General features: G+C 45.1%; 2 protein-coding genes across 2 annotated transcripts; one reads left to right on the forward strand and one right to left on the reverse strand.

Annotated features, from left to right (window-relative positions):
• The first annotated feature begins 10 nt into the window (after window positions 1-10).
• Window positions 11-12,000, forward strand: GPALPP1 (GPALPP motifs containing 1). Its single transcript, XM_035322649.1, has 8 exons — window positions 11-152; window positions 2,133-2,277; window positions 3,221-3,316; window positions 6,726-6,834; window positions 7,342-7,476; window positions 7,708-7,872; window positions 8,409-8,504; window positions 11,242-12,000. The coding sequence occupies exons 1-8, from the start codon at window positions 98-100 to the stop codon at window positions 11,458-11,460; spliced, it is 1,020 nt and encodes a 339-aa protein (XP_035178540.1). The 5' UTR covers window positions 11-97; the 3' UTR covers window positions 11,461-12,000.
• A 5,816-nt stretch (window positions 12,001-17,816) lies between these two features.
• On the reverse strand, window positions 17,817-24,992 carry LOC118164867 (GPALPP motifs-containing protein 1-like). Its single transcript, XM_035322658.1, is given in 7 exon segments — window positions 17,817-18,078; window positions 18,080-18,207; window positions 20,391-20,418; window positions 20,420-20,483; window positions 21,082-21,229; window positions 21,442-21,576; window positions 24,965-24,992. Coding segments are annotated over 7 exon segments (606 nt in total). The 5' UTR covers window positions 24,980-24,992; the 3' UTR covers window positions 17,817-17,990.
• Window positions 24,993-24,998: the final 6 nt, after the last annotated feature.

Consider the following 24,998-nt stretch of genomic DNA (forward strand, 5'->3'; position numbering starts at 1 on the left):
ATGGGCGTGGTCATGTCCCGAGTGGGCGTGGCCTCGTGTCTGAGGGGGCGGGGCGTGCTTGGCGCGCACGCGCGCGGCCCCGCCCCCGGCGGCCGCCATGCCCCGCGAGCTGCCCGCCGCCCAGCCGGACCCGGAGGAGGACTGCGGCCGCGGTGAGCGCCCGGGGGGGGGAGGAATCTGTCGCGACGCGTCCTATCGCGACCGAAAGCGTCCCCGCGTCGTGTCGCCGCCCGCCTGGGGAAAAGCCCGGAATGCGCGGTGTTGTGGAGCTGCGGCAGCCTCCCCCGCGCGTGTCGGTGTTCACCGCGTGTCTGCCCGGTTTCAGGCGGCGCGGCGACAGGCGACACGAGCGGCAGTTAATTGGTGAGCCGGGCGGGTCATTAACAGCCGGGGGCCGCGGTTTCACCCCACGGAGCCCAGGAGGTTCCGCACCGACATGCGACAGAACTTCCTCACGGTGGGGCTGGCGGAGCGCTGGCACGGGCCGCCCAGGGGGGCTGTGGGGTCTCCTCTGGAGGTACCCGAGGCCCGCCTGGCCGCCTGCCTGGGCAGCCTGCTCCGAGGAACCTGCTTGGGCAGGGGGGTGGACCCATGGTCTCCGGAGGCCCCTTCCAGCCCCCCGTGGCGGTTCTGTGAAGCTGGCCCGGCCCCGGCACTGCTGGGGAACGGCTGCGAGTAATCGGGGGGGAGCAGGGCAGCAGGGGGGGCTGGCCGTGTCTGCGGTGGGGCTGGCAGCGTGAGGGCGGCTGCTTCCAGCAGCTGTCAAACACTCGGCTTGGTCCGACCTGAACTGTGGTTGCTTTCTCCATCCTCCCAAGCCTTTCTCCTCTATTTCTTTCACCGCATCCGGCTGACTCTTCCTTCCCGTCCCCAGGCTTTACATGCCAGTTTCCTTCCAGAAGCAGTCTCTGTCCTTGCTTTCTTCGTGGTTGTACTGCTTTGGCTGTAACTCCACAAACAAGCAGCTGTTTTAGGGGAGCACTTTCTCCAGGGTTACTGTCATGCCTGCTAAATTCCCTGCTCGGGTTTATTGCACGGCCCACGCAGGCATGCTCCGTGGCATAGCAGAGAAGAATAGTGTGAAGGAACTGAGGTAGGAAGCATTGGTGCTGGTCAGCACATCAGCACATCAGCCTCCACCTTAAATTCTCAGACCATAATGTCCTGGTTAAGGTCCATCCCATTAAATCAGAGAAGAAAGTAAGTGGCAGATCTGTCTGGATGTGTCATAAACTAGTAATCTGCCCTCATTCTGTGTCTCTTGCTAAAGACAGATAAAAGCCCTATATAGCTTGCTTGAAGGTCTCAGTTTCTGCCTGGCCTTTGTCAGCTAACAATGGAACCTCAGTCTGCATCAGGTATCATTTTGTGCCATCAAAAAAAACCCTCAGCTGAAGGGGTAATTTCCCGTTACCCTTCATTTACGTGGTTTTATCACACCTCATCTTTTCATCAAACCCTATTCATAAAGCCAGCAATGCCTTTTCCCCACTGGACGTCTTTTTGTCCTGTCAGTCTCAGGCTGGACGCTCGAAATATTAAAAGGAGGGATGGTGTCTGTGCTGCAGGGCGTTAAATCCGCCCTTGTTCAGCAGAGTCCCTGACTCTGTGCCTGCTGTTTTCTCACTCCTTGGCTTAGTGTGGCTAAAACTGGAGTGAGAATAACCCTAATTGTTAGAGCATTCCTAGAGCAGGAGGGCAATTAAATTCCAGTAATGTGTGGTCTCCCGTGCTGTGTATGTAAAAACTACAGGCTTCGTCACTAGTAAGCTTCACATGCTTTGGTAATATAATCAGTTCTTTGAAATACACCACTTCATGTCACAGGTATTGTAAATCCCATTAAGTACAACAGGCCTTTCTGCTCCTGTTCCAGAAGAGAACCAACATCCAGAGGATACCTCACGGCAGTGCCTGAGCAAGATGCTAACGTGATGTGGGAGGGTTGTTCATTGCATGATGGGGAATGAAGTAATACAATTTTTATACATTTGTTTAGATATCTCCTCTAAATCCTAGACAGAGCGGTGACTAAACTTAATTCTGGGCAGATGTGTGTTTTGGGAGGACCAAGACAGATAACACTTGTTTGAAATGTGTAATAACTCTTGTGTGTACCTCTGGATGTTCAGTTGCAGGGCCAGCGCTGCCTCCGGACTACAGAAGCAGCAGCAGCTCAGAAAGTCCTGGCAGTGATGACGACTCCGAATCTCTTCCTCTACCCAGAGACGCACACGGAGATTCTGAAGAGGAGCCAGAAGGAGCTTCAGCGCCCAAGTGAGTCTGTTCTTAGGTTGTTTGTTTTTACCTCGTAAAATGTTGCAAAAATAGCAACTGTGTCTGTATAAAATAGGAGAAACTGTTACGTAAACAAAAAGGTAAACCCTGTACCTACATGAAACGTGGTGGTATGTTCTCCGTGTTCTTTGGGGTCAAGAATGCTCAGCCGACCTCTGTGACTTGTTAGGGTGGAATTAGGATATTTAGGGCAATCTGGTCTGTGTATTTTTAGCATACGGATTTCGTTCTGCAATTAAAGTAATAAATTCCATAATGGTTTGATTGTGCTGAGGACAGGCTCCGCTTACACTGAATTTACACGTTCAGTTAAGCCAACTCAAATCAAAATTGTTCAGTAAATAACAAGAGCCTGCACGTGCTCTCATTTCGGGTGGTCGATGACTCATAATTGCTGCGCTAAAAACTTGTGTGTTTGTTTTAGACTTTGTGTAAGGGTCTTGAAGAACATCACTCCGTGTGAGCGCGTTAGAGTAAATATTGCTCACTTTTCTCTTGCTGTCTTACTCAGCAGCTTTTCAGTTCAGTAGAGCTGAGCTGGGAAAACTACCAGCCAAAATGCAGACGGCGTATAAAAATGTAAAAAGAAGTGTGCTGAATTTAAAATTGCTTTGTGACTAGAAAATGGTATTTTACCATGATACTTCTCTTCCTTCTACTGCAAAAGCACTCCTCATATTTGCTGTTGGTTTTTTTTTCTTAAATGTCAGAGCATTTTTGGAGTGAAGCTTATGGTCTCAAATTTTTAATTGCTTCAAATTATTTTGGATCCTTTTGTACTGTTTCCTTGGTAACAGTGAGATATTTAGTACATAAGACTGAAATCATTTTGTTGGTTTTCTTTTTTTTTTTCCCTTCTTAAAGTGTAGATAATTGCTATGCGTGTCAAGGTAATTAGTAAGTGAAATCTTTGTGTTTGCAGAAAGCCAAAAAGAATGGAGGAAAATGATGATGATGATGGCTTTTTTGGGCCTGCTCTTCCTCCCGGATTTAAAAAAGAGGATGATTCTCCAGAGAGGTAATTAAAATGGAATTATATTCAGGAACACGATTATTTTAGATAAAATATTTTGTGGCAATGCCACAGAACATTTCAATTGTACCCTGCAGATTCAGGTGATTAGAATTTCTTCCTCCTCACTTGGAGAACAAGAATAGCATTCCCCTGAAACAGAACGCATGGCCCTGATAGTGCCGTCTGGGAGGCTGGAGAGAGAAGGAAAACGTGAACCGTCAGATGTATACTTTGAGGGTCAGGTTTCTTCTGTTTTCTGTCATAGGTCTTGGATCAGTGCAGGGAGAACAGATTGCTGGTACAAGGACACCTACTACTGTATTTCTTTCTTGGGCCAGGAGGGAGCAGGGCAGTTCACTTCTGTGGGGGATAAAGCAGCACAGGGCTGCAGGAAAGCTCCCTGTTTAAGGGCAGGTAGTTCTGGCACACTGAGGAAAGACACCTATTTATGGGTTTTCTATTCACAGTGTGCCTCACAGCCTCCTGACTGTGTGTCACTCACTGCGCTTCCTTCTGTAACTTGAAACGATAAGCGATGTGAAAGCAGTGCTGCCAAGGAGGTGCTCACTGACAGGAGGCACAGCAGAGGCCGTGGTTCCCCGTTACCTTCCTCAGAGCTATCCCTGGGGAGCTGACAGATGAAGTCAGTCCGTCCGTGCCTGTTGGGTACGAGTGCTCAGTTCCAGGGAGGTGGCTCAACGTGCTGTCAGGCTGCGTACAGTGCGTGCTGTCTGCAAGGGATTCTCACGGTGGGATTTGGGTTAGTTTGGATACCATTCTGCTGAGCTCAGCAGCAGTTCAGAAAACCTGAATGTGTTTGGAAGTACCCTTTCCATACCTTTTTTGACTATGCCTCGCTGTAACTGAGGAAACCGCTTATAATTGTGAGGTGTCCTGCTCAGTGGGCTCATTTGGTGTTTTCACAGCTCCAAGAGGAACCAGCTCTCATCCTGACATTTCATACGCACAGTGTGTTCTTCGAATGATACGAAATGTAGGCAGTCACTAAAAAATAAAGCAGTCCTTAATAGAACACAAAAAAGAAATGCTTGTAAATTTAATATCAGCCAAGGCACGTTTCCTGCTTTCTCGCAAGGGGTAAAGTGTTATGTCAAAGTGTGCGAAGGAAAAGAGGGGGAAAAACAAGTGTAGCTTGTAGTTTGAAGGTTAGAGAGATGAGCAAAAATTCAGGTGCTCACCTGTCCCATAAGCTCCGGGTTTTGCATACTTAGCTGCCTTTTCTCTCTCCAGGGCAGCTCCTTCCCAAGCTAGGAGAAAAGTTGCAAAGGCCAGGCTGTGCCTTGCAATGTATGGGCATCCCGTTCCTTAGCTCGGTGTGACCCGTTCTTGTAGAAGAGCTGTTGTTCCGTGCTATCCTTCCCAGACCTATCGAAGCAAGCATTCCTGATTAAGAGCAGCTCGAGTGGCAATTTGTGGCTTTTCACAACTATTTCAATCATTCCAGGGTAAAATACTTATATATATGTAAACACATTTTCTTCCCCTTTAGAAAGGATGTTGTTATTTATCAATGTTATGCAGAAGTCTGCTACCTGTAAATTTTCCAGAAGTATTTGTGCATCAAGGTAAAGAGCAAAGGTTATCTTAGAATGTGTAAGTGAGCCATCAGGAGAATGCCCGAACGCCCGTCTTCTTGCTTGCCTTAGCAAGGACTCAGTGTCCAACACCAGGAAAATGTCCTTTGCCATCTGTGAAATCCCAGATGTATTAAAGGAAAGCTTAATTCATGGTCATGGTAAGCTAGAGCTTTTCTGCCCAATGCACGTAGATGAGTCCCACAGTTACCGGCAGCAGGAAATATATCTCATGAGAGCCACCTCACCCATCCCAAGGGTCTCCAGAAGCCCAGGAATCCGTCAGGGATGTGCCAGCTGCATGGTGCTGAGCACAGACCTGAGCAGCAGGGATATTTGTGTCAAAAAGGAAGCACAGAAGTGGTGAGCGTGGGAGGGCTGAGCAGGGAACCATTTTGCTGTTCCTCAGAGGAGCCCCGGCGCTGTGACAGGCAGGGCAGAGCCTTTGAGACCTGCTCTTTTTCACAGGTTGCAGAGGTGGCGCCCACAACATTGGTGTTCTTACATGTTTGGGTAGAAATCTTTTAGTGTAGTCTGGTTTAGCTCCCTTAGCCTGCAAATTAGAGGTGCTTGCTGACTAAAATGACAGATGATTTTGGCTGTATCTGTATGGGGTTAACTTCAATCTCTTTATATTGGGAACCTAAAATATGGTCTTAAGAAGAAAAGAGAGAGGATAAGAGGAAAACACAAGCTGTTTGATCTTCCCAGCGGCTAGGGGGAAGTGGCACTTCAACTTGAACCCTGCTCTGGCCTGGGTTTGGAACTTCACTTCTGCCTTTGCTATGGCCTGAGCTCACGTTCATGCTTGTGGCTGAATCACTGGCAGGGCTTGCTGCTTGTGATTTCCCCTCCTCAGATCCTGGTCATAACATCGCTACAGCAGGGCTGCACTGGTTAGGTTATTTTTGAGTTTGGAGACCATAATGAGAGTAATTCAGTTCACGTCGCGTTATGTTTGATTGTCCAAAAGCTCAGAGAGCGGAGATCATCCTAAATTCAGTCTCCGTCTGATGTATTGTGAGGATTCTGTCACCGGGATATTTCTGCAGGCGATAAGTGTTTGGGTTTTTACTAGCTTTGGGGTTTCTATTAGCTTTGAGGAACATGATGGCAGATTATTAAAAGAGCTCTTTCCAGAACAGCAGGCACAGTTTGTAGTCTGCTTTGAGCTGTGTTCGCCATTGGAAATAAATTCTCACCTTTTTGTGTTCCTGGAGATAGCTTAATTATCACACTGCTTGCCGAGTTGCTGTCCAAAACCAAAACAGTAAAGTTACAAAGGCATTACAAAACCTTTTACTTTCTCTCTTTCCTCCTCCATGGAAAACAAACTTAAGTTGAAGGCAGTTTGCTGATGCTGTGTCTTAAAGGGCAGTGAAAATGTAGTGCGAAACAAGAATGAACAAACTCAGCTTTGGTGCTGGAGAAAGAGCAGCGTGTGTTTGGCCTGGCTCCTTTTCTTGCTGTTGAATCTTGTGAAGGAAGCTGGGGAAGAAAAGCAGGGGATTGCCTTGACGATGTGCCACAACTTTCCCAGTTTTCTTGCATTCCGGCTACCTGCAGAGGTCCTTATGGGAAATGGAGACAGACTGCTCTTACGAGTTGAGTCACTTCTGCGGTGTGCTCACAGGAGGCACACGTGCCATGGGAAGAAGAATTACACTTCTCTTAAAACTTTTATTTTTATATTTACTTATTCTAAAATTTTCCTGCAGGAAATGTTGTCGTTTAATGTAGCCGTCTGTGTACAGCTATGTTGCTTCCTTTTTTTCCAATTTGAAAAATATATTATTTTTTTTTTCTTCCCACTCGAGGCCCATTATAGGTCCTGCATTACCGCCTGGCTTTAGGAAGTCTTCAGAGGACCCCGGGAATAACAGATGTTCCCTTGGACCATCAGCTTCCTCCAAATTCTGCAACGAGGTTTGTGAAAACAGAAGACTTTCGTTTTAGCATAAGCTATCAGTGATGCTTAAACAGGTTGGAGCCTCAAAAAGTCTACTAGGCATGCCAGTTTAATTTTAGACCAGCAGGTGTCTGACTTATTTTTGCCTGCATCGAATGCGGCAGCATAAGAAAGCCTAAAAAAAGAAGCAGGCTGGTCTGGTGTGTTGTGATTCTGCTGTGAGACGGACAATGCACGGAATGCTGGCAGCCTAAATGGTAGTCACAGTGATTCTTCCAGATGCTTTTCCTGTCTTTACTTTGGTGTGTCATGTCATGTCCTTCACAAATGAACATCTTAGCAAAGTTCAGATTTTTGAAAACATTAAAAAGGAATGCAACCCGCTAGAATGAAAATACTGACCTACGACTCAAAGCTTTACTCTTTTCTTGATGGGGGCAGGTGACAGTATGAGCACAGCAGACAGTTTTCCTTGCAGTGGCTGCAAGGCTGCATGACTGAGGGAAATGTTTTATTTCTGGAAGGTATCAAGTAGCAGCGAGGAAGAAGACAACATCATAGGCCCAATGCCTGCCAAAGGACCAGTGGAGTCCGATGTGACTAAAGAATTTGAACGCAGAGCTCAGAGAATGAAGGAAAAACTTACTTCAGCAGACAGTGTAAGTTGTGGTCTTTCGCTTGTACTATGTTGTTGCTGGAGTGTATTTGTGTTTTTCTTTGCCTGCCTGTGTCTGCGTGAGCCCTGTCACTGTTGTGCTCATGATGCTAAGTGTTAAGGCAAAAAAGGTTCCTGATTTCTGCTGGAAGCTGAAAGATTCAGACAGAGGGTTTTGCTTATCTGACTGTGTTTTTTACACTCATTTTTTTTTCCCTTACTTTCTTTTGCAAAGGATGAACCCAAGCAGCTTACCAGAGAATCATGGATGACAGAACTTCCACCTGAACTGAAAAACTTTGGATTTGGCCCAAGAACATTCAAGAGAAAAGCTGATGACAAATCAGGTGATAGATCTGTGTGGACAGATACTCCAGCTGACAGAGAGAGAAAAGCCAAGGTGAGCACTTAGTCATTTGTATATGTATTTATATATATAGAAGCTACATGATCACTTTATATATGAATACATTCATGTGTGTATTTATATTCATAAATATGAACTTACGTTTGTATACGCTATTTTGTATATATACACACATACGCTACCCTCAAGTATATATATGGAGACAGTTATTATGTATGTTGTTGGTACTCTGTGAAAACAAACTGGAGCTGTCGAAAAATTTCTTTTCATTTTTTTTCTCTAATGACTTGCTAAAACTCCTTAATTGAGACTTAAACATGAAGGAGAGGAAATAATATTTGAAGTAACATTGGTATTCATTTGCTCCCTCTCCCTTCTGCAGTAGTCAATTACTCTGTATCAGCTCATCAAATTTCCAGTTATCCAATTTTTTCTTCCATTCAGCTGAGCAAAAAATATATGGTGGTTTCTGTGCTTCAGATTTAATACAAAATAAATATAGATTTTATTTATTTTATTTTTTACTTTGGAAGTTTTGATAACTGTAGTCATTCACTTCCACTCATCAGGAAAGAGAAGAGACAAAAAAGTCAACCAGCAAGAATAACGAAGTTGTGTTATCTGGGAGAGATAAGAGACTTGCTGAGCAGGTGACTTCCTACAATGTAAGTGTAATAGTATCGTGCTTCCTGTTGATGCATTTCCTTCCAGTCTTCACTCTCATTTCCTTGTTCTTGCTAGCACTGCTGCTTTCCATGGTGATGCACTATGGTCTGTTTTAAGCCCCAGACCTACTGTTTAAGTCATTAGGACATTTACCATTAAGTTACATGACTTACGGGCTTACAAATGCAGAGCTAATAGCATACTGTCTTAAATTTCTTCTGTATTTTCTGTCTCTACTACCATTATGAAGGTAGGGAAATAACTTTCACGTAAAGCCATGAGTTTTGTTCCATACCATCGCAGAATGAAACAAATACCGGCCACGTAACCCAAGCCCCAGAAGGCAAAGCAGGGACTGAGAGAATTGTCCACTGTAGGAGAAGAGCAGGTCTGAGACCACCTAAGGAACGTGAAGGTGTGCAGCTCCATGGAACACGATGAGATACATCTGTGGGTCCTGAGGGAACTGGCAGATGTAGTTGCCAAGCCACTGTCCATCATATTTGAGAACTCGTGGCAGTCCAGTGAAGTTCCCACTGGCTGGAAGAGGGAAAACAAAACCCCCATTTTTAAAAAGGGAAACATGGAGGACCCAGGGAACTACAGGCCAGTCAGTCTCTTGCCCAGATGGCAAGATCATGGAGCAGATCCTCCTGGATACTCTGCTAAGGCACAAGGAAAATAAGGAGGTGATTGGTGACAGGCAACATGGCTTCACTAAGGGCAGATCGGGCCTGACAAATCTGGTGGCCTTCTGTGACGGGTTACAGCATTGGTGGATAGGGGAAGAGCAACTGACACCATCTACGTGGACTTCTGCAAAGCATTTGACACTGTTCCTCACAATACCCATGTCTCAAAAAATTGGAGAGATGTGGATTTGACAGATGGACAAGTTGGTGGTAAGTACTTGGCTGGATGGTCACGCTCAAAGAGTTGTGGTCAATGGCTCGATGTCCAGGTGGAGATCAGTGACGAGTGGTGTTCCTCAGGGGTTAGTATTGGGACAAGCACCATTTAACATCTTTGTTGGGGACATGGACAGTTAGATCGAGTGCACCCTCAGCACGTCTACCAATGACACCAAGCTCTGTGGTACAGTCAACACACTGGAGGGAAGGGATGCCATCCAGAGGGACCTGTACTCAGCTCTGGTGAGGCCGCACCTCGAGTACTGCGTTCAGTTTTGGGCCCCTCGCTACCAGAAGGACATCGAGGTGCTCAAGTAAGTCCAGAGAAGGGCTACGAAGCTGGTGAAAGGTCTGGAGAACAAGTCTTATGAGGAGCGGCTGAGGGAGCTGGCACTGTTCAGCCTGGAGAAGAGGAGGCTCAGGGGTGACCTTATTGCACTCTACGGGTACCTGAAGGGAGGCTGTAGCGAGGTGGGGGTTGGTCTATTCTCCCACGTGGCTGGTGACAGGACGAGGGGGAATGGGCTAAAGTTGCGCCAGGGGAGGTTTAGGTTGGAAATTAGGAAGAACTTCTTTACTGAACGGGTTGTTAGTCACTGGAATAGGCTGCCCAGGGAAGTGGTTGAGTCACCATCCCTGGAGGTCTTTAAAAGAGGTTTAGATGTAGAGCTTAGGGATATGGTTTAGTGGAGGACTTGTTAGTGCTAGGTCAGAGGTTGGAGTCGGTGATCTTGGAGGTCTCTTCCAACCTAGATGATTCTGTGATTCTGTGACCTGGGCAGGCTTGAGAGGAAGGTTTGTACCTCATGTGTTCAACAAGGACAAGTGCAAGGTCCTGCATCTGAGCTGGGGCAATGCGAAGGATAAATAGAGGTTGGGCAGATTGAGAGCAGCCCTGAGGAGAAGAACCTGGGGATGTTGCTTGATGAGAAACTGTACATGAGCCAGCTCCTCTTGTGAGACCTTACCTGAGTTGGGGCCACCAGCAGAAGAAGGACATGGACGTATTATAACAAGTCCAGAGGAGGGCCATGAAGATGGTCAAGGGGCTGGAGCACCTCTCCTACAAAGACAGGCTGAGGGAGTTGGGGTTGTTCAGCCTGGGGAAGAGAAGGCTCCGGAGTGATCTTACAGTGGCCTTCCAGTACCTAAAGAGGACCTACAGGAAAGCTGGGGAGGGACTCTTTGTCAGGGGGTGTAGGGATAGGGCACAGGGGAAAGGCTTTAAAATAAACAAGGGGAGATCTGGATTAGATGTTAGGAGGAAATTTTTCACTCAGAGGGCGGTGAGGCCCTGGCGCAGGCTGCCCAGAGAAGCTGTGGATGCCCCATCCCTGGAGGTGTTCAAGGCCAGGCTGGATGGGGCTTTGGGCAACCTGGTGTGGTGGGAGGTGTCCCTGCCCATGGCAGGGGGTTGGAACTGGGTGATCTTTGAGGTCCCTTCCAACCCAAACCATTATGTGATTTTGAGATCTTGGAAAATATTGCCTCTGTTTCTCCTAGTGTTGAGAGAGCATCTTAGTTGTTCATTTTGCATTAGTTTTGTAACTTACCTTTGCGGGATGTGGAGATTCAAGCACATCGTATTTTGAACATCAGTCACAGCGAGTTACGGGTGTTGTACTAGGCATAGCCAAGACTGATTACACGTGCTTTCTGCACTCTGCGTGCTAAATTGACCATTCCGTTTTCCAGTTCCTCAGCTTTCTTCTTTCTTGGGAATTCCTAGACATGCTAATTCCTGGCCAATCTTTCCACTTGGAAAGGTTGCAATGTTAATATTTCGTAATACATTCTTCTCTTCTCTTTCTTCCCATTTTTACAGGAGTCCAAGAGATCAGAATCTCTCCTGGACATGCATCAGAAAAAAATGAAGAGCAAAGCATCTGAAGAAAAGGCCAAACCTCAGGAGAGAAGGCCGTTTGACCGAGAGCAGGATCTCAAAGTCAATCGATTTGATGAAGCGCAAAAAAAGGCCCTTATAAGAAAATCCCGGGATCTGAATAGTAAATTTGAGCACAGTAAAGGCAATATGTTTTTATAAGATAAAAGCGTGAAGCTTTTTGGTAGTCAGTTAAAATCTGAATGCTTAATTTTTTAAGTATTTTTCTGTAAATATTTGTACGCAGAATAAATATCCTGATGTTTAACTAGTATTACTTGTCTGTAAATACTCTACTATGGAGGACCATCTGTACTAAAGCTAAGCTGATAAAGGAAAGTGCTGTTTTTTAAAAGAAAAAAAAAACTTTGGAAGAAAGAGAAATAATGTGAACTTGCTAGATTTTTTTTTAGCATAAAAAAGAATTAAGTTGTACACACACCAAATCATTTCTGTATTGTAGCAGGAAGACGTAGTAGGAGAAGCAAGAAAGCCTCACAACTTGCAGATTTTGTTATAAAATTCTGGTATAGATGAAGAGAAACTTGAATTTCTATTTGCAGGGCCTATCATCAGAAAATCCAACTCTTAAGCAGATACTATGTGAAAATTGAACCAAACTAAAGCTTATTTTGTCAGCTGCTTTGCAGAGCAGAACGGCTCTTTGGTATCGAAAAGGAAATAAATTTGGTATTTTAAAAACGTACCTCCATGCTTAGAGTTCTTTAGCTCTTACATGTGTGGCTGCTAAACTGAGTTGTGTTACTTATTTAAAACACACAACTTTATTTGTGAGGCCCTAGGACCTTGGTTGGAAATGTGGCCCATTTTGCATGTGAAGTACCCGGTGGGTCAGTGTAATTTGAAGAATTGCCCCCGTACCGTCGGCGTGCTCACATGATGAAGTGGATGACATGCAGCCTTTTCTAGACTGAGCCGAATGGGGTGGGGTTCTTTTTCAGCTCTTGAAGTGCTCCTGAAGATCCCTGCTGTGACTTCTGCTGTTGAGCCCCAGGTGCACAGTGTTTTGTTTTTTTCTTAGAGGTCTTTAGAGGAGGGCAGTGTTTTGGGGGTTGGCAGTTTGGAGGAATGTTTTTCAAGACTAACATTTGGGCATTTTTTCTAGGGGGCTTTTTGAGGTTGAAGGGTTTTTTTAGGACAGTTTATAAGGGACCAGCATTTTTGGGGTGTGGAGGGTTGGGATTTGGGGGGTGCTTTGGGGGGTGCATTGAGTTGTTTTTTCTTTTTGGGGGGGTGAGCCAGCCATTTTGGGGGCTGTCAATTTCAAGGAGATCTTTTTAGGGGGACTAGCTTTTGAGACATTGGACTTGGGGGTCTTTTTAGGGGGGCAGAATTTGGGGGGTTAGGTCTTTTGGGTCCCTTTTTTGGGGGGAGTTAGGTGGCTTAGCATCCTTCTTGGAGGAGGTCCGGCCTTTTTGAGGTTGGGCATTTTGTGAGGGACTGGCCTTTTCAGCCTGTTTTTTTTTGTGGGTCTTTGGGGCATTCAACACTGATGGGGTTGTCTTTGGTGGGAGGAGGGGAGCCCCCCTCCAAAGGCCTAGCTTCCCCAGGTAAAGGCAAGGCCCAAACCCCTTTGTCAGGCCCTGAAGCATCTTTTTTGGGCCCCTCAGAGCCCAGCACAGGCCCAGCCTGCACTGGCCCTGGTGGCCGCACAAGGTGGCAAAGTGTGGGGCCTGGGTTTCACCCTTGGGACATGGTGTCAGGTGGTAAGCAGGGTGCTTCAGCATGCCTGTAATGCAAATACCCATAACTGGTACTGTACGGTGTGTATGCACTCTGTATGCCTCCCTTTTGTTACGTTTAATAAAGTTTTGAAATGGTGGTGTCATGGCTCTGAAGTGCTTCCAGGTCGTTTGCGATGGGAGGGGAATTTGGGTGGGTTTTCAACTACTCGGGGGTCATTCCCAGAGCCTGGAGGTCTCCTGCCCCCAGCCCTGCTCCTCCCCAGGCGCAGGGCTCGGCACTGCTCCGTGCTGGCATTCAGGAGGTTCCTGTCAGCCTGCTGAGGTCCCTGGGGATGGCAGCATGGCCCTCTGGTCAGTCAGCCACTGCCCCCAGGGATAAAACCACCACAGGTGGATGACAAGGTGTTTGAAAAGCTGCCGGAAGATAAATTATCAATAGGTGACTCTCAGAAAGAAATTACTGGATCTGGTTGCCTCAAAAGGGACCAGAGTCTCAGGCACTGAGCATTTCTGGCTTTTGTGCAGCTGGTTCTGCTCTGAGAAGGGCTGCTGGACTTAGATCCCCTCTGTATGGCCTTTTGTACTCTATTGTGTGACTCGTTCCTTAGCACTGGGAGCTTTTCTGAATGTCTAGACTAAGCTTCCCCTGTTGCACTTGGAGCTCATTATTTCTTTGCTGTTCACTGTGGACGTGGAAAGCATTTTATTACCTTCAACTCTGCCGTTTCACTTTATCCCTTTACTCAGACGGATCCCTTTGCTTTGTCGCCAGCGTGCTCAGCAACCTCAGGTCATTCAATTTGGTCTCCTGTTTTCTAGACCTGTGGTCACGCCTATTGCTCTCTGAATTCTCTGCCGTGTGGGTTCACGTCTTCCTTGAAGTGTGGTGCACACCCGTGAAGGCCATGCTCCGTCTGAGACCACACCAGCACCAAGCGAGCATAACCCTGGCTCGTTATGCAAGGCATTGCTCACGTGGCTTGAAAGCAGGCTCAGTATGACATCTCGGATAGAGCAGTCTGTCTTTTGAATTGCAGGCAAGCACCGAGCTAACCAAGAAGGGCAAAGCTTTTTGCATGCCTGAAGGAACAACAGCTACCATGGAAATATTCTGAGTGTGCCCACAGGGTGCCCGGGGGGACCCCAAAACCTGTCACCCCCACATCCTCAGTCCTGCTCCACTGAGCTGAGTCACAGAGACATCAAGAGCAGAGCTGGGGTCAGTGTTCCTTTGAGATGGGCACAAAGGTGGCTTGTGCCATGCATCAAGGCCAAATCCCCTCCCTTGCCCCTTTACAGTGGTGAGGGCAGTAACCTCATAGACACAACTCTTTCAGCAGACTCAAGTGGATCACATCCAGCTTCTCATGGTGGTGCCAAGAAGGTCCTCTCCTCTGCTGGAACTATTGCAGAGAGAGCCCAGTGGGAAATGCCTTCTAATGGGATTGAAATCTGGCGGCCTGAACATGTGCACAGCCACTGTGGCTTTAACAGTGCAATCTTCTGACAGATCTTTAATAAATGTGGGCAGAAAAGACCAGAATCTCCTCTTCCCAGTAATATTTCATGGCAGAACTTATTATACAACATATTTGTTTCTTCAGCATCTCCTAATGGGAATTTTGCAAATTTTTCATTGAGAGAGGGGCACAGCTGACACAGAGATCATCCTGCTGAGAAAGGGGCTGCTGCTTGGGCTAAGGAAGGTGGCCGTCTACCCACGGGGCTTTCGTAAGGTTTCAGACATCATAAAGGAAGTCAAGGAAGGACAAAGAGAATATGTAACTTGCCCCAAGGCCAGGAAGTCATCGCGCTCCTGGTCAGGTGGACACATGCAAGCAACAGTGGTTAAACCCCTGGGAAGTGAAGCACGCAAGGGCAACATTAAACTGCTGGAACTCTGGGCAAGACACTTCTTTTTTTTAAAAAAAAAAAAAAATAATTAAATTTAAAAAGAGTCTGATTATGAGAATTGCTTTTGCATATTTATGTTTGGATTGCTTGTTTGGAAGAAGTCACAGCTGCAGCTGCTCCTGCCAAAGTGATAAACAGTCTGAGCTGCTGTCTCCTAGAGACCTTAAGTTCCCACTCAAAAAGAAAGATTTTTTTTAAAAAAAGGCTTGATTTGCCACACTGAGTCAAAATCGGTATGATTTCAAGAGCAATGGGATTTGTTACTGGTTTGAAGACCAGTGTAAGAAGACAGACAAACGGACCCACGAAGGAGGATGGGCTGCTGGAGGAAGGGCTCTCGCCTGCTGCACTGATGGTGCTGCAGGGGGATGCAGAATTGTTGCTGCTGTGAAAGACCAACTCTGCATGGGCAACACAGTGGTCTTCATGTCTGGATTAAAGACAACAGAAATGCCACATTTGCCTGATTTTTTTTTGCTCAGTCCCCACCTCCCATTCCACAGACAGAGCCAGAAGCATGGGGACCATGTGTCATGCAGGAACGAGTCAACTGGGGCCGGTGCTTTCCTTCCTTGCCTACTTCAGCTAACGAGACACTGTCTTTGTTAACAAGCAGCTGAGAAAAACCTGAAGCTGCTGGCTGAGAGACACCACATGATGTCCTTTTTCCAGCTGCTTTCCATATGTTAGCTGAAGTGCACGCACTTTCCTAGCTGTGCAGGTACACCATGCTACCCCCAGACAAAGCTGGAGAAAGGAGACAGGAAGAAACGCTTTAGACTGTTCCAAATGAGGCTTTGGGTTTATTTAATACACATTAACTCTCCAGAAACAGGTGTTCAAAGTAGAAAAGCAGAATTTTTTCTCAGGCAAGAGTATTGCTAATCTATCACAATTTTCCTGGATCAAGCATTAAAGCAGCTCAATATGGAATGTGCCCTGAAGACAGATGCAAAAAAAAAAGAAAAAAAAAAAAAATCAGTAAGTTTTCTTAAAACGTCTTTTCTGCCTTTAATTTTTCCTTGGTAACAAGACAGACTCAGATTTTTTTTTTTTTTTCATTTGGTTTTAATTAGCATATAATATTCCTTCAGATTCCCCTTAGACACCCCCTGCAGCATTTACTCACCACCTGCCAGCCTCCTTTTCACCGCCTTCACCACGAATTGCCTTCCACACCCATTTGACACCTCAGGAGTGAACCTTACTCTCTTTTTTTGTGGTAATATGTAAATAAAAGTCTGCACCGGCCGAAAACAAAGGCAAATGCTTTAAGATCTTGGCTAACAGGCTTTTCACATCCCAAACAGCTTCCTGACATCCTGCTACAAACTGGTGTGGCTTGGTGTGCCTCATTCAAGCAGCCGCTGGCAGCGCACAGGAGCAACGAAGCCCATTAAACAGGTGCGGGGAGCTGCTTACCAGAAACGTTACATACTAATTACAGCGAGAGCCTTCCATGAAATAAATTCTCTTTTTTTTTCTAAAGAGAGTCTTGAAAAAATCACCCCCTACGATTTCTGCTTGGCCAAATTGTAGAGGCCAGCTCATCTCTTCACACAAAAGCTTACAGAGCTTGTAATTTACTGAGTCGCTGTTTATTCTAACGACTGTTCTAGGCAACAGCTTGGCATTGGTGAGAAGAGATTAGTTTGTGTATTAACACAATTCAGAAGCTCGCTCAATTTACACAAGGTAATGAAAAGCTTCATTTGAACTCTCAACAATTCCAATTTTCCCCTAACTCGCAAGGCAGATTTCATCAAGCCTTCGAGAGGCTGCTTTGCAACAGCAGCAAGAACAGAAAGGATTAAGCAGATGAGAGAAAACACGCTCCTGACTCACATCAAGGCTTTGCTGATCAGAGCCGTGCACCCCATGGAGTGAGGTGCAGCGACTGCAACGTGATGAGCACCACGCTAACCAAAAAGTTGCTGTCAGGGTTCCCCTGAGAGCTCTCCGCTGGAGCAAGAGCCCACAGCCTCCACCCAGCACGTCCTCGCAGAGGGCCAGAGGCCACCTGGGGCCGCAGCAGGAGCAAGCAAACAGCAGGAACACAGCTGGATGGTGAGATTTGGCCATCTGCAGCACCTGGTGACAGGTCCTGCATTTGGACAAGGGAACGAGAAGGAAAACAAAGAGCCTAACAGCAACAAAATCTTAATACAAGCAGCCCTCATTCGTGCAAATGTTCCTGCAAATGATTTATCTGAATGACTGAAGACTACTGCTTGTGATCTGAGCTGAGCGCACAGCAAAACCTGATCGTGAATTCATTTTTCAATGCAGTTGGCTTTCCACAAGTGGGCTTGGGGATCGTTCTTTACAAACCAGGACGCCGGAGCTAGCTGTGCGGTGCTCACCCTGCCCGTACTGCAGCTGCCCACCCAACCCTAGCTGAGCTGTGCTGGCTGCTTGTCTTCAAACTACACTGACCCACCCGGTATTTCACATGCAAAATGGGCCACAACTCAGTTTAGCAGCCACCAACGTAAGAGTTAAAAATTCTAAGCATGGATGTACATTTTTAAAATACCAAATTTATTTCCTTTTTGAAAGCAAAGAGCTGTTGGGCTCTGCAAAGTAGCTTACAAAATAAGCTTTAGTTTGGTTCAATTTTCACATTGTATCTGCTTGAAAGAGTTTCAATTTGCAGAGCTTATCATCTCAAAGTATTTATCCCTACATCTATACCAGCATTTTATAATGAAATCTGCAAATCTTGAGGCTTTGTCGCTTCTTCTTCTACCACTAGCTCTTCCAATACAGAATTGATCTGGTGTGTGTACAGCTCCCCACCACCACCAATCAGACAAACACACAATCTCCACAACACAAGAGCTGGGGGGGATGTAAAAGGTTTCTCTTGTCTTCAAAAAAACAAAAAACAACAACAAAAAACTTTAATCTGTATCTTTATCAGCTTAGCTTTAGTACAGATGATCCTCCATAGTACAGTATGTTAGTTAAACATCAGGATATTTACTCTGCATATAAATATTTACAGAAAAATACTTTAAAAAATAAGTATTTAAATTTTAGTTGACTTCCAAAGAGCTTCATGCCTTTATCTTACAAAAACATGTTGCCTTCACTATACTCAAATTTAATAAGAAAAATCAAGAGATCCAAATACAAGAGATGTTTTTGTGCTTCGTCACTGATCGACTTTGAGATCCTGCTCTCGGTCAAACGGCCTTCTCTCCTGAGGTTTGGCCTTTTCTTCAGATGCTTTGCTCTTCAGCTTTTTCTGATGCATGTCCAGGAGAGATTCTGATCTCTTGGACTCCTGTAAAAATGGGAAGAAAGAGAAGGGAAGAACGTATTACGAAATATTAACATTGCAACCTTTCCAAGTGGAAAGATTGGCCAGGAATTAGCATGTCTAGGAATTCCCAAGAAAGAAGAAAGCTGAGGAACTGGAAAACGGAATGGTCAATTTAGCACGCAGAGTGCAGAAAGCACGCGTAATCAGTCTTGGCTATGCCTAGTACAACACCTGTAACTCGCTGTGACTGATGTTCAAAATACGATGTGCTTGAATCTCCACATCCCGCAAAGGTAAGTTATAAAACAACGCAGAAGAGACATTTAAGATGTTCTGCCATAATTAGCAGAATCAGAGGCAACATTTCAAGACAAAGATTTAAAATTCATGCCCAGTTTATTGTACACTTTCCCTAACCATCTGGTTTTGGTCACGGATAGGAACAGGAACAAGCTAGATATCCTTCTGTTCTCACCCTCACACTCTTAAATTCTTGGCGTTTATGTCACCTGCTAGAAGCCCTCAGGACACAGACAGGCTTCAGCTACCACGTTTTGCAAAGTCAGGGACATTAGTTGCATTTGATAAAGAGCATAGAATCACAGAAACATAGAAGCACTAAGGCTGGAAAAGACCTCCACGATCACCTGGTCCAACCATCCCCCTACCACCAGTGTCACCCACTAACCCATGTCCCTAAGCACCTTGTCCTTGAACACCCCCAGGGACGGTGACTCCACCACCTCCCTGGACAACCCAGCCCCGTGCCTGACTGCTCTTTCTGAGAAGAAATGTCTCCTCATTTCCAACCTGAACCTCCCTGGTGCTCTCACAAGACGACGTGGCCCCTGCTTGGTTCAAAGTGTGTTTGTGTATCGCTATGTAGCCAAGTCCTCAGACTCTCCAATCACTACGAACCAGCCCAAAGGCCAGTGTAAACCCATTCTCTCAGAGAGAGCGTAAAATGAGCAGCTCTATTTTCTCAAGAACACAACATCCTTATTCAGGTTCATCTTCCTTTTGTCTTCTGTGCAAACCCTTAGTTCCTCACACATAGTAAGAATTTCATCTATGACCGAAGAAAGGACCCTCAAGGAAAACAGAAAAGGGCCTATACCAACACACGGTGTAACTGCATCAACACTGACAGAATTGCATTAGAGAATGTATCTGGCATCAGCACTAGCTAAGTAACTCTGAGAAACACCTACAAGAATTAAAGCTTTTGTTTTTGGAAGGTGTCCTTGACTACAGTCAACGGAGAAAGAAAAAGGAAAGAAGAGAGTGAAAAAAAGCTTCATTAAAAAAAAAAGTTTGTTTTGTACAGAATGAAACGCATAGCTTTACGTGAGTTATTCCACTTTATTCATAACAACAGCAGAGGCAGAAAATACAGAAGAAATTTAAACAGTATGATAATAGCTCTGGATTTGTAAGCCTCAGAGTCAGGAGGTATGTGATTTAATGAACTACAAATAAATTATTTAAAGTGCCAGATAAACTCCAAGCTTTTAATATAAGCCAAGGCCACAATTCTCAACCTAATTATACTCTCAAGAAACCTGACTTCCTTCCTTAAGGCTTCAGGCCATAAAAACCAGGGAGGAACAGGTTAGAGCAGCTGTAAGGCAGGCAATGCTCCATATACACTGGCGGACAGGGTTGGCAGCCAGAAAAGTGAGAGGGAATTTGATGTGGAATTAAAGTTTTTACTAATCAACGTCTGTCTTTGAAAATGACATGCTTCTGCAGAGACTGAGAAAAAAAATAATGTAATAATGCCATTAGGGTGAGGTAGTTGATTACAGCATTGATCTGCTTAGCCCATGAAGCTCCTTTTGGGTTAATGTGTGTGTCGTCCTAACAGTTCAACCTTTACTATTTTTTTCCTTGGGATAATATTGGAATCAAAGTTATCTGCTCCCAGCAAATAAGTCCTGATGCAAGGATAATTTAAATCATGTACAAACTGAGACACCAAGCAATATCATAGTGTTTCCAGCAGCTGCTTAAACATGCAGTCCCACTATTCTGGAAGTCAATGGCAAGGGTCCTAATGACTTACACAGGTTTGGGGCCCAAAAGGGAAGACTATAGTGGCATAACCATGGGAAGCAGCAGTGCGCGCAAGAATAATAATAAAAAAAAAAAGTGAAGACTGGAAGGAAATGCACTAAGAGGAAGCATGATGCTACTACACTTACACTGTTGGAAGTCACCTGCTCGGCAACTATTATCTCTTCCAGGTAATATAGTTTCTTCACTATCTTTAGATAAGGTGGTCTTCTTCCTCACTGCTGTTACCTTCCAAAAATAAAACACTTCTCTCAGTCACACTGTTAAATGGTTAACTTTTTTGCCTCTTCTCCTTCATGATGAGCAGCAGCAATTTACACACTATGGTTACCAGAACGTCTGAAATAAAAATAAATCTATATTTATTTTACTTAAATCTGAAGGGCAGAGGCCACAAGATAGTTTTTTTCTCAGCTTGATGTAGAAGAAATTGGACACATGCATTGGAAATTTGATAACAACTGACTACTGCTGAAGGGAGATGGAGCAAATAAATGCCAGTGTTACTTATAATGGTTATTTCCTCTCCTTCATCTTTAAGTCTCCATTACTAAGGTTTGGTCACTCGTTAGAGAAAAAAAATGGAGAGAACTTATTTCTTTGAACAGCTCAGCTTTGTTTTCACAGAGTACCAACAACATACGTAATAACTGTCTGCATATCTACTTGAGGGCAGTATGTGTACAGACATACATACATGAATATGTAATTTTACATATTTATATTAATATAAATACATACATGAATATATTTGGATATATAAATAGATCATATATTTCACACATAGATGAATACATGTACAAATGAATAAATGCTCACCTTGGCTCTTCTCTCTGTCTGCTACAGTATCTGTCCAAATAGATCCAATGCCTGATTTGTCATCAGCTCTTCTGAATGTTCTTGGGCCAAATCCAAAGTTTTTCAATTCAGGTTGAAGTTCTGTCATCCATGATTCCCTGGGAACTTGCTTGGCAAGCAAGCGAGTGTAAAAAACACGATCAGATAAGCAAAACCCCGTCTGAATCTTTCAGCTTCCAGCAGAAATCAGGAACTTTTTTTGCCTTAACACTTAGCATCATGAGCACAACAGTGACAGGGCTCACGCAGACACAGGCAGGCAAAGAAAAACACAAATACACTCCAGCAACAACATAGTACAAGCGAAAGACCACAACTTACACTGTCTGCTGAAGTAAGTTTTTCCTTCATTCTCTGAGCTCTGCGTTCAAATTCTTTAGTCACATCAGACTCCACTGGTCCTTTGGCTGGCATTGGGCCTATAATGTTGTCTTCTTCCTCACTGCTACTTGTAACCTTCCAAAAACAAAACATTTCCCTCAGTCATGCTGAGAACACCCTGAAGAAACACATGAGCTTCACAGGATTGGAATGATTTTGTCTAGAGAAGCAGATCAGCCTAACGCCCCTGCCTGTCAGATAACACAAGCCTAGATTACAGTTCCGTATCAGACCTGGTCTAGCACTTGGGTACTTGGTCTACAGGCTTCCAAAAAGCATCACTTATTTCTAATCAGAGGCAAAACCACTGGTAAACACAGTGGCAACACCAAGTATTGCTACTGCCCATTGCCCTGCACACAGCCATGGATCCCCTGAGAGTGCAGATAGATTAGAAACACACAGGCATACAGCTTTGGTGCTCCAAGCTTCATTATCACTAGCAATGTCTGGATGCATCCCCACCATAAGGATCCCAATTTCACACTGCACGGAGAATTGTCCCCTGAGCTCGTGTTCTGTAAGGATGCTAGGAAGATTTAGAGTGGCATCTACAGTCTAATTACAGTCTAATTGCTTGCTTTTGTCATTTGCTTCTTGAATCGCTTTTGACATTGCTTTCTGTGATGTTATTTGGAGAGCCGTTAAAGAGCTGACTTGGAACAGAACTCAATGTGCAGAAGAATCTCTGGGGATGCCAGGGGTTATACAGAAAGCTCATGGCTGCCTCTGAGCTGAACACTGCACACACCTGGAGAGGCAGAAGCAGACCAAAAGCAGAAAGGGCGATGCTGCAGTGCCTTGGAAGCAAAGCTAAAGAGCTGACATCTACGAAAGTAAAAAGATGCAGCCTGAGTGTGGGCGGTAGAGCACCGGGAGCAGGATGCTAACAAGGCTGTACGCTCCGGATGCACGGAGCTTTGCCTGGGAACGCGAGGTGGCAGCAAAGAAGTTTTAGTTGAAGCCTAATGCTTAAGGCTGCTCATGGACAGCACCCAGCTGCCGTTGAGGGCTTTGGGCTAAGGAAGTCAGAAGACAGCAGGTGTGAAATCACTCCTGTGGGCGCCTTTTGCTACCCTGGTGTGCTCTGATGACACTATGACAATAGCACTTTTAGAGACTGGGGGGACTGCGTTTCCTCTACCTTTATTTTCTAAAGAAGGAGCTGGTGGAGAAGGTGAATAACTACCTTGAGAAACCAAGCTAATAGAACAACTCCCTCTCTGTATACAAACAAATGGAAAACTACAAAGATATAAAGCTCTCATAATAAATTGTGTTGTAGTTAAGGATGAAAGACACTCCATGCTGGGTTTTAATCGAGGAACCACGTCTCATTTCCTTTCTTATTAGCCTCAAGTTCAATTCACTCCGTTATCACCTGCCGCAAACAAAATGCAATTAAACGTTAAAAAAAAATACAGCCCCATGTTTGAAGGGGAAATCGATACAAAGTCAAGAATCAGCAAGGAATACGCTGTCTCTAAAGGTGTACTGAAATACAAAATAGTGAAATAAGATTAAAACAAAGTACAAAATTACTCATCATAGTCAAAGGTTAGAAAAATAAACTAATATATTATCAAGAAGAGAAAACAACAGTATCATAAACTAAGTTCTGTGGAGCAAAGATGATGCTAGATCTGTTCAGGGAAAAAAAAAAGGCTTTTCTGTTGTTTGTAAAATACAGGAACAGACCAGTTCTGACATCCCTACCTCAAGAGATCTGTCATGATGATAAATTGCTTAATCGTTATTTGGAGATACAAGATGATGTGTATCTTAGAAGTGTCAGACAATCATTCTTCATGATAGATTATGACAACTCTCACTGTAGGAGGCTGGAGAATGACACACATCGCAGATACAAATCAAAACTGAATTTTCAGAGCAGCATTTGTCTCATTCCTTCCTCGCATGTCCTGTAGCGTCTGGGGGTTAAACTTCAACATTTTCAGTACCTTAGAAATAAACAGAATGGCAGTGGAAATAAAAATTAATTGTCACAAGCAGGTTTACGAGGTGCTTCTCAAGAAGGTTTTGGGTTTCTCCGAGGTGCCACTCGCCATCTGCCAGCCCTCAGCAGGTAATACAGACCCCTCAGAATGGTACTAGGGGCCCTTGCTTAGGGAGCTGAGGTACGCTGCTTTCTCCAGCACCAAAGCCACATTTGCTCCTTCTTGTCTGGCACTACAGCTTCACTGCCCTTTAAGGCACAGCATCAGCATACTTGTCTCATTTTAAGTTTACTTTCCCTTGGTGAAGGGAGGAGAGAAAAAAGGTTTTGTGATGCCTTTTAACGTCACCGATTTGGTTTTGGACAGCAACTCGGCAAGCAGTGTGATAATTAAGCTATCTCCAGGAACACAGAAAGGTGAGAATTTATTTCCAATGGTAAGAACAGCTCAAAGCAGACTACAAACTGTGCCTGCTGTTCTGAAAAGAGCTCTTTTAATAATCTGCCATCATGTTCCTCAAAGCTAATAAAAACCCAAACACTTAGCACCTGCAGAAATATCCCGGTGACAGAATCCTCACAATACATCAGACGGAGACTGGATTTAGGATGATCTCCGCTCTCGGAGCTTCTGGGCAATCAAATGTAACGCAACATGAACTGAATTACTCTCATTATGGTCTCCAAACTCAAAGATAACCTAACCAGTGCAGCCCCGCTGTAGCGATGTTATGACCAGGATCTGAGGGGGGAGAATCAAAAGCCAGCCACAAGGTCGAACATGAGCTCAGGCCATGGCAAGGGCAGTGGTGAGGTCCCAAACCCAGGCCAGAGCAGGGTTCAAGAAAAGCTCTAGCTTACCATGAATTAAGCTTTCCTTTAATACATCTGGGATTTCACAGATGGCAAAGGACATTTTCCTGGTGTTGGACACTGAGTCCTTGCTAAGGCAAGCAAGAAGACGGGCGTTCGGGCATTCTCCTGATGGCTCACTTACACATTCTAAGATAACCTTTGCTCTTTACCTTGATGCACGAATACTTCTGGAAAATTTACAGGTAGCAGACTTCTGCATAACACTGATAAACAACAAAATGCCTTCTAAAGGATAAAAATTTCTGTTCACATATACTTATTTTTTACTTCACATATACTTATTTTACACCGGAATGACTCAAATAATTTAAAAAAGCTGCAAATTGCCACCCGAGCTGCTCTTAATCAGGAAAGCTTGCTTCGACAGGTCTGGGAAGGATAGCACGGAACAACAGCTCTTCTACAAGAACGGGTCACGCCGAGCTAAGGAACGGGACGCCCATACATTGCAAGGCACAGCCTGGCCTTTGCAACTTTTCTCCTAGCTTGGGAAGGAGCTGCCCTGGAGAGAGAAAAGGCAGCTAAGCAAAACCCTGAGCTTATGGGAAACCCTCCTCAGCTGTTATTACAAACTCCCCTCCATCAAACGCGGAGCTCTCCCGCAGCCCCCCGCGGCGGGCGGCCGCTCACCTTGACGAGCCACATGCCGGTGTTGTGCTTGGCC

This window comes from Oxyura jamaicensis, chromosome 1 (genome assembly GCF_011077185.1).
Source record: "Oxyura jamaicensis isolate SHBP4307 breed ruddy duck chromosome 1, BPBGC_Ojam_1.0, whole genome shotgun sequence".
Lineage (NCBI taxonomy): Eukaryota > Metazoa > Chordata > Aves > Anseriformes > Anatidae > Oxyura > Oxyura jamaicensis.

Coding starts and splice junctions, on each gene's coding strand:
- GPALPP1 (XM_035322649.1), top strand. CDS start 98: ATGCCCCGCGAGCTGCCCGCCGCCCAGCCGGACCCGGAGGAGGACTGC. Junction 3,317..6,725: donor GAGGATGATTCTCCAGAGAG/GTAATTAAAATG, acceptor TTCCCACTCGAG/GCCCATTATAGGTCCTGCAT. Junction 8,505..11,241: donor AGCAGGTGACTTCCTACAAT/GTAAGTGTAATA, acceptor CCATTTTTACAG/GAGTCCAAGAGATCAGAATC.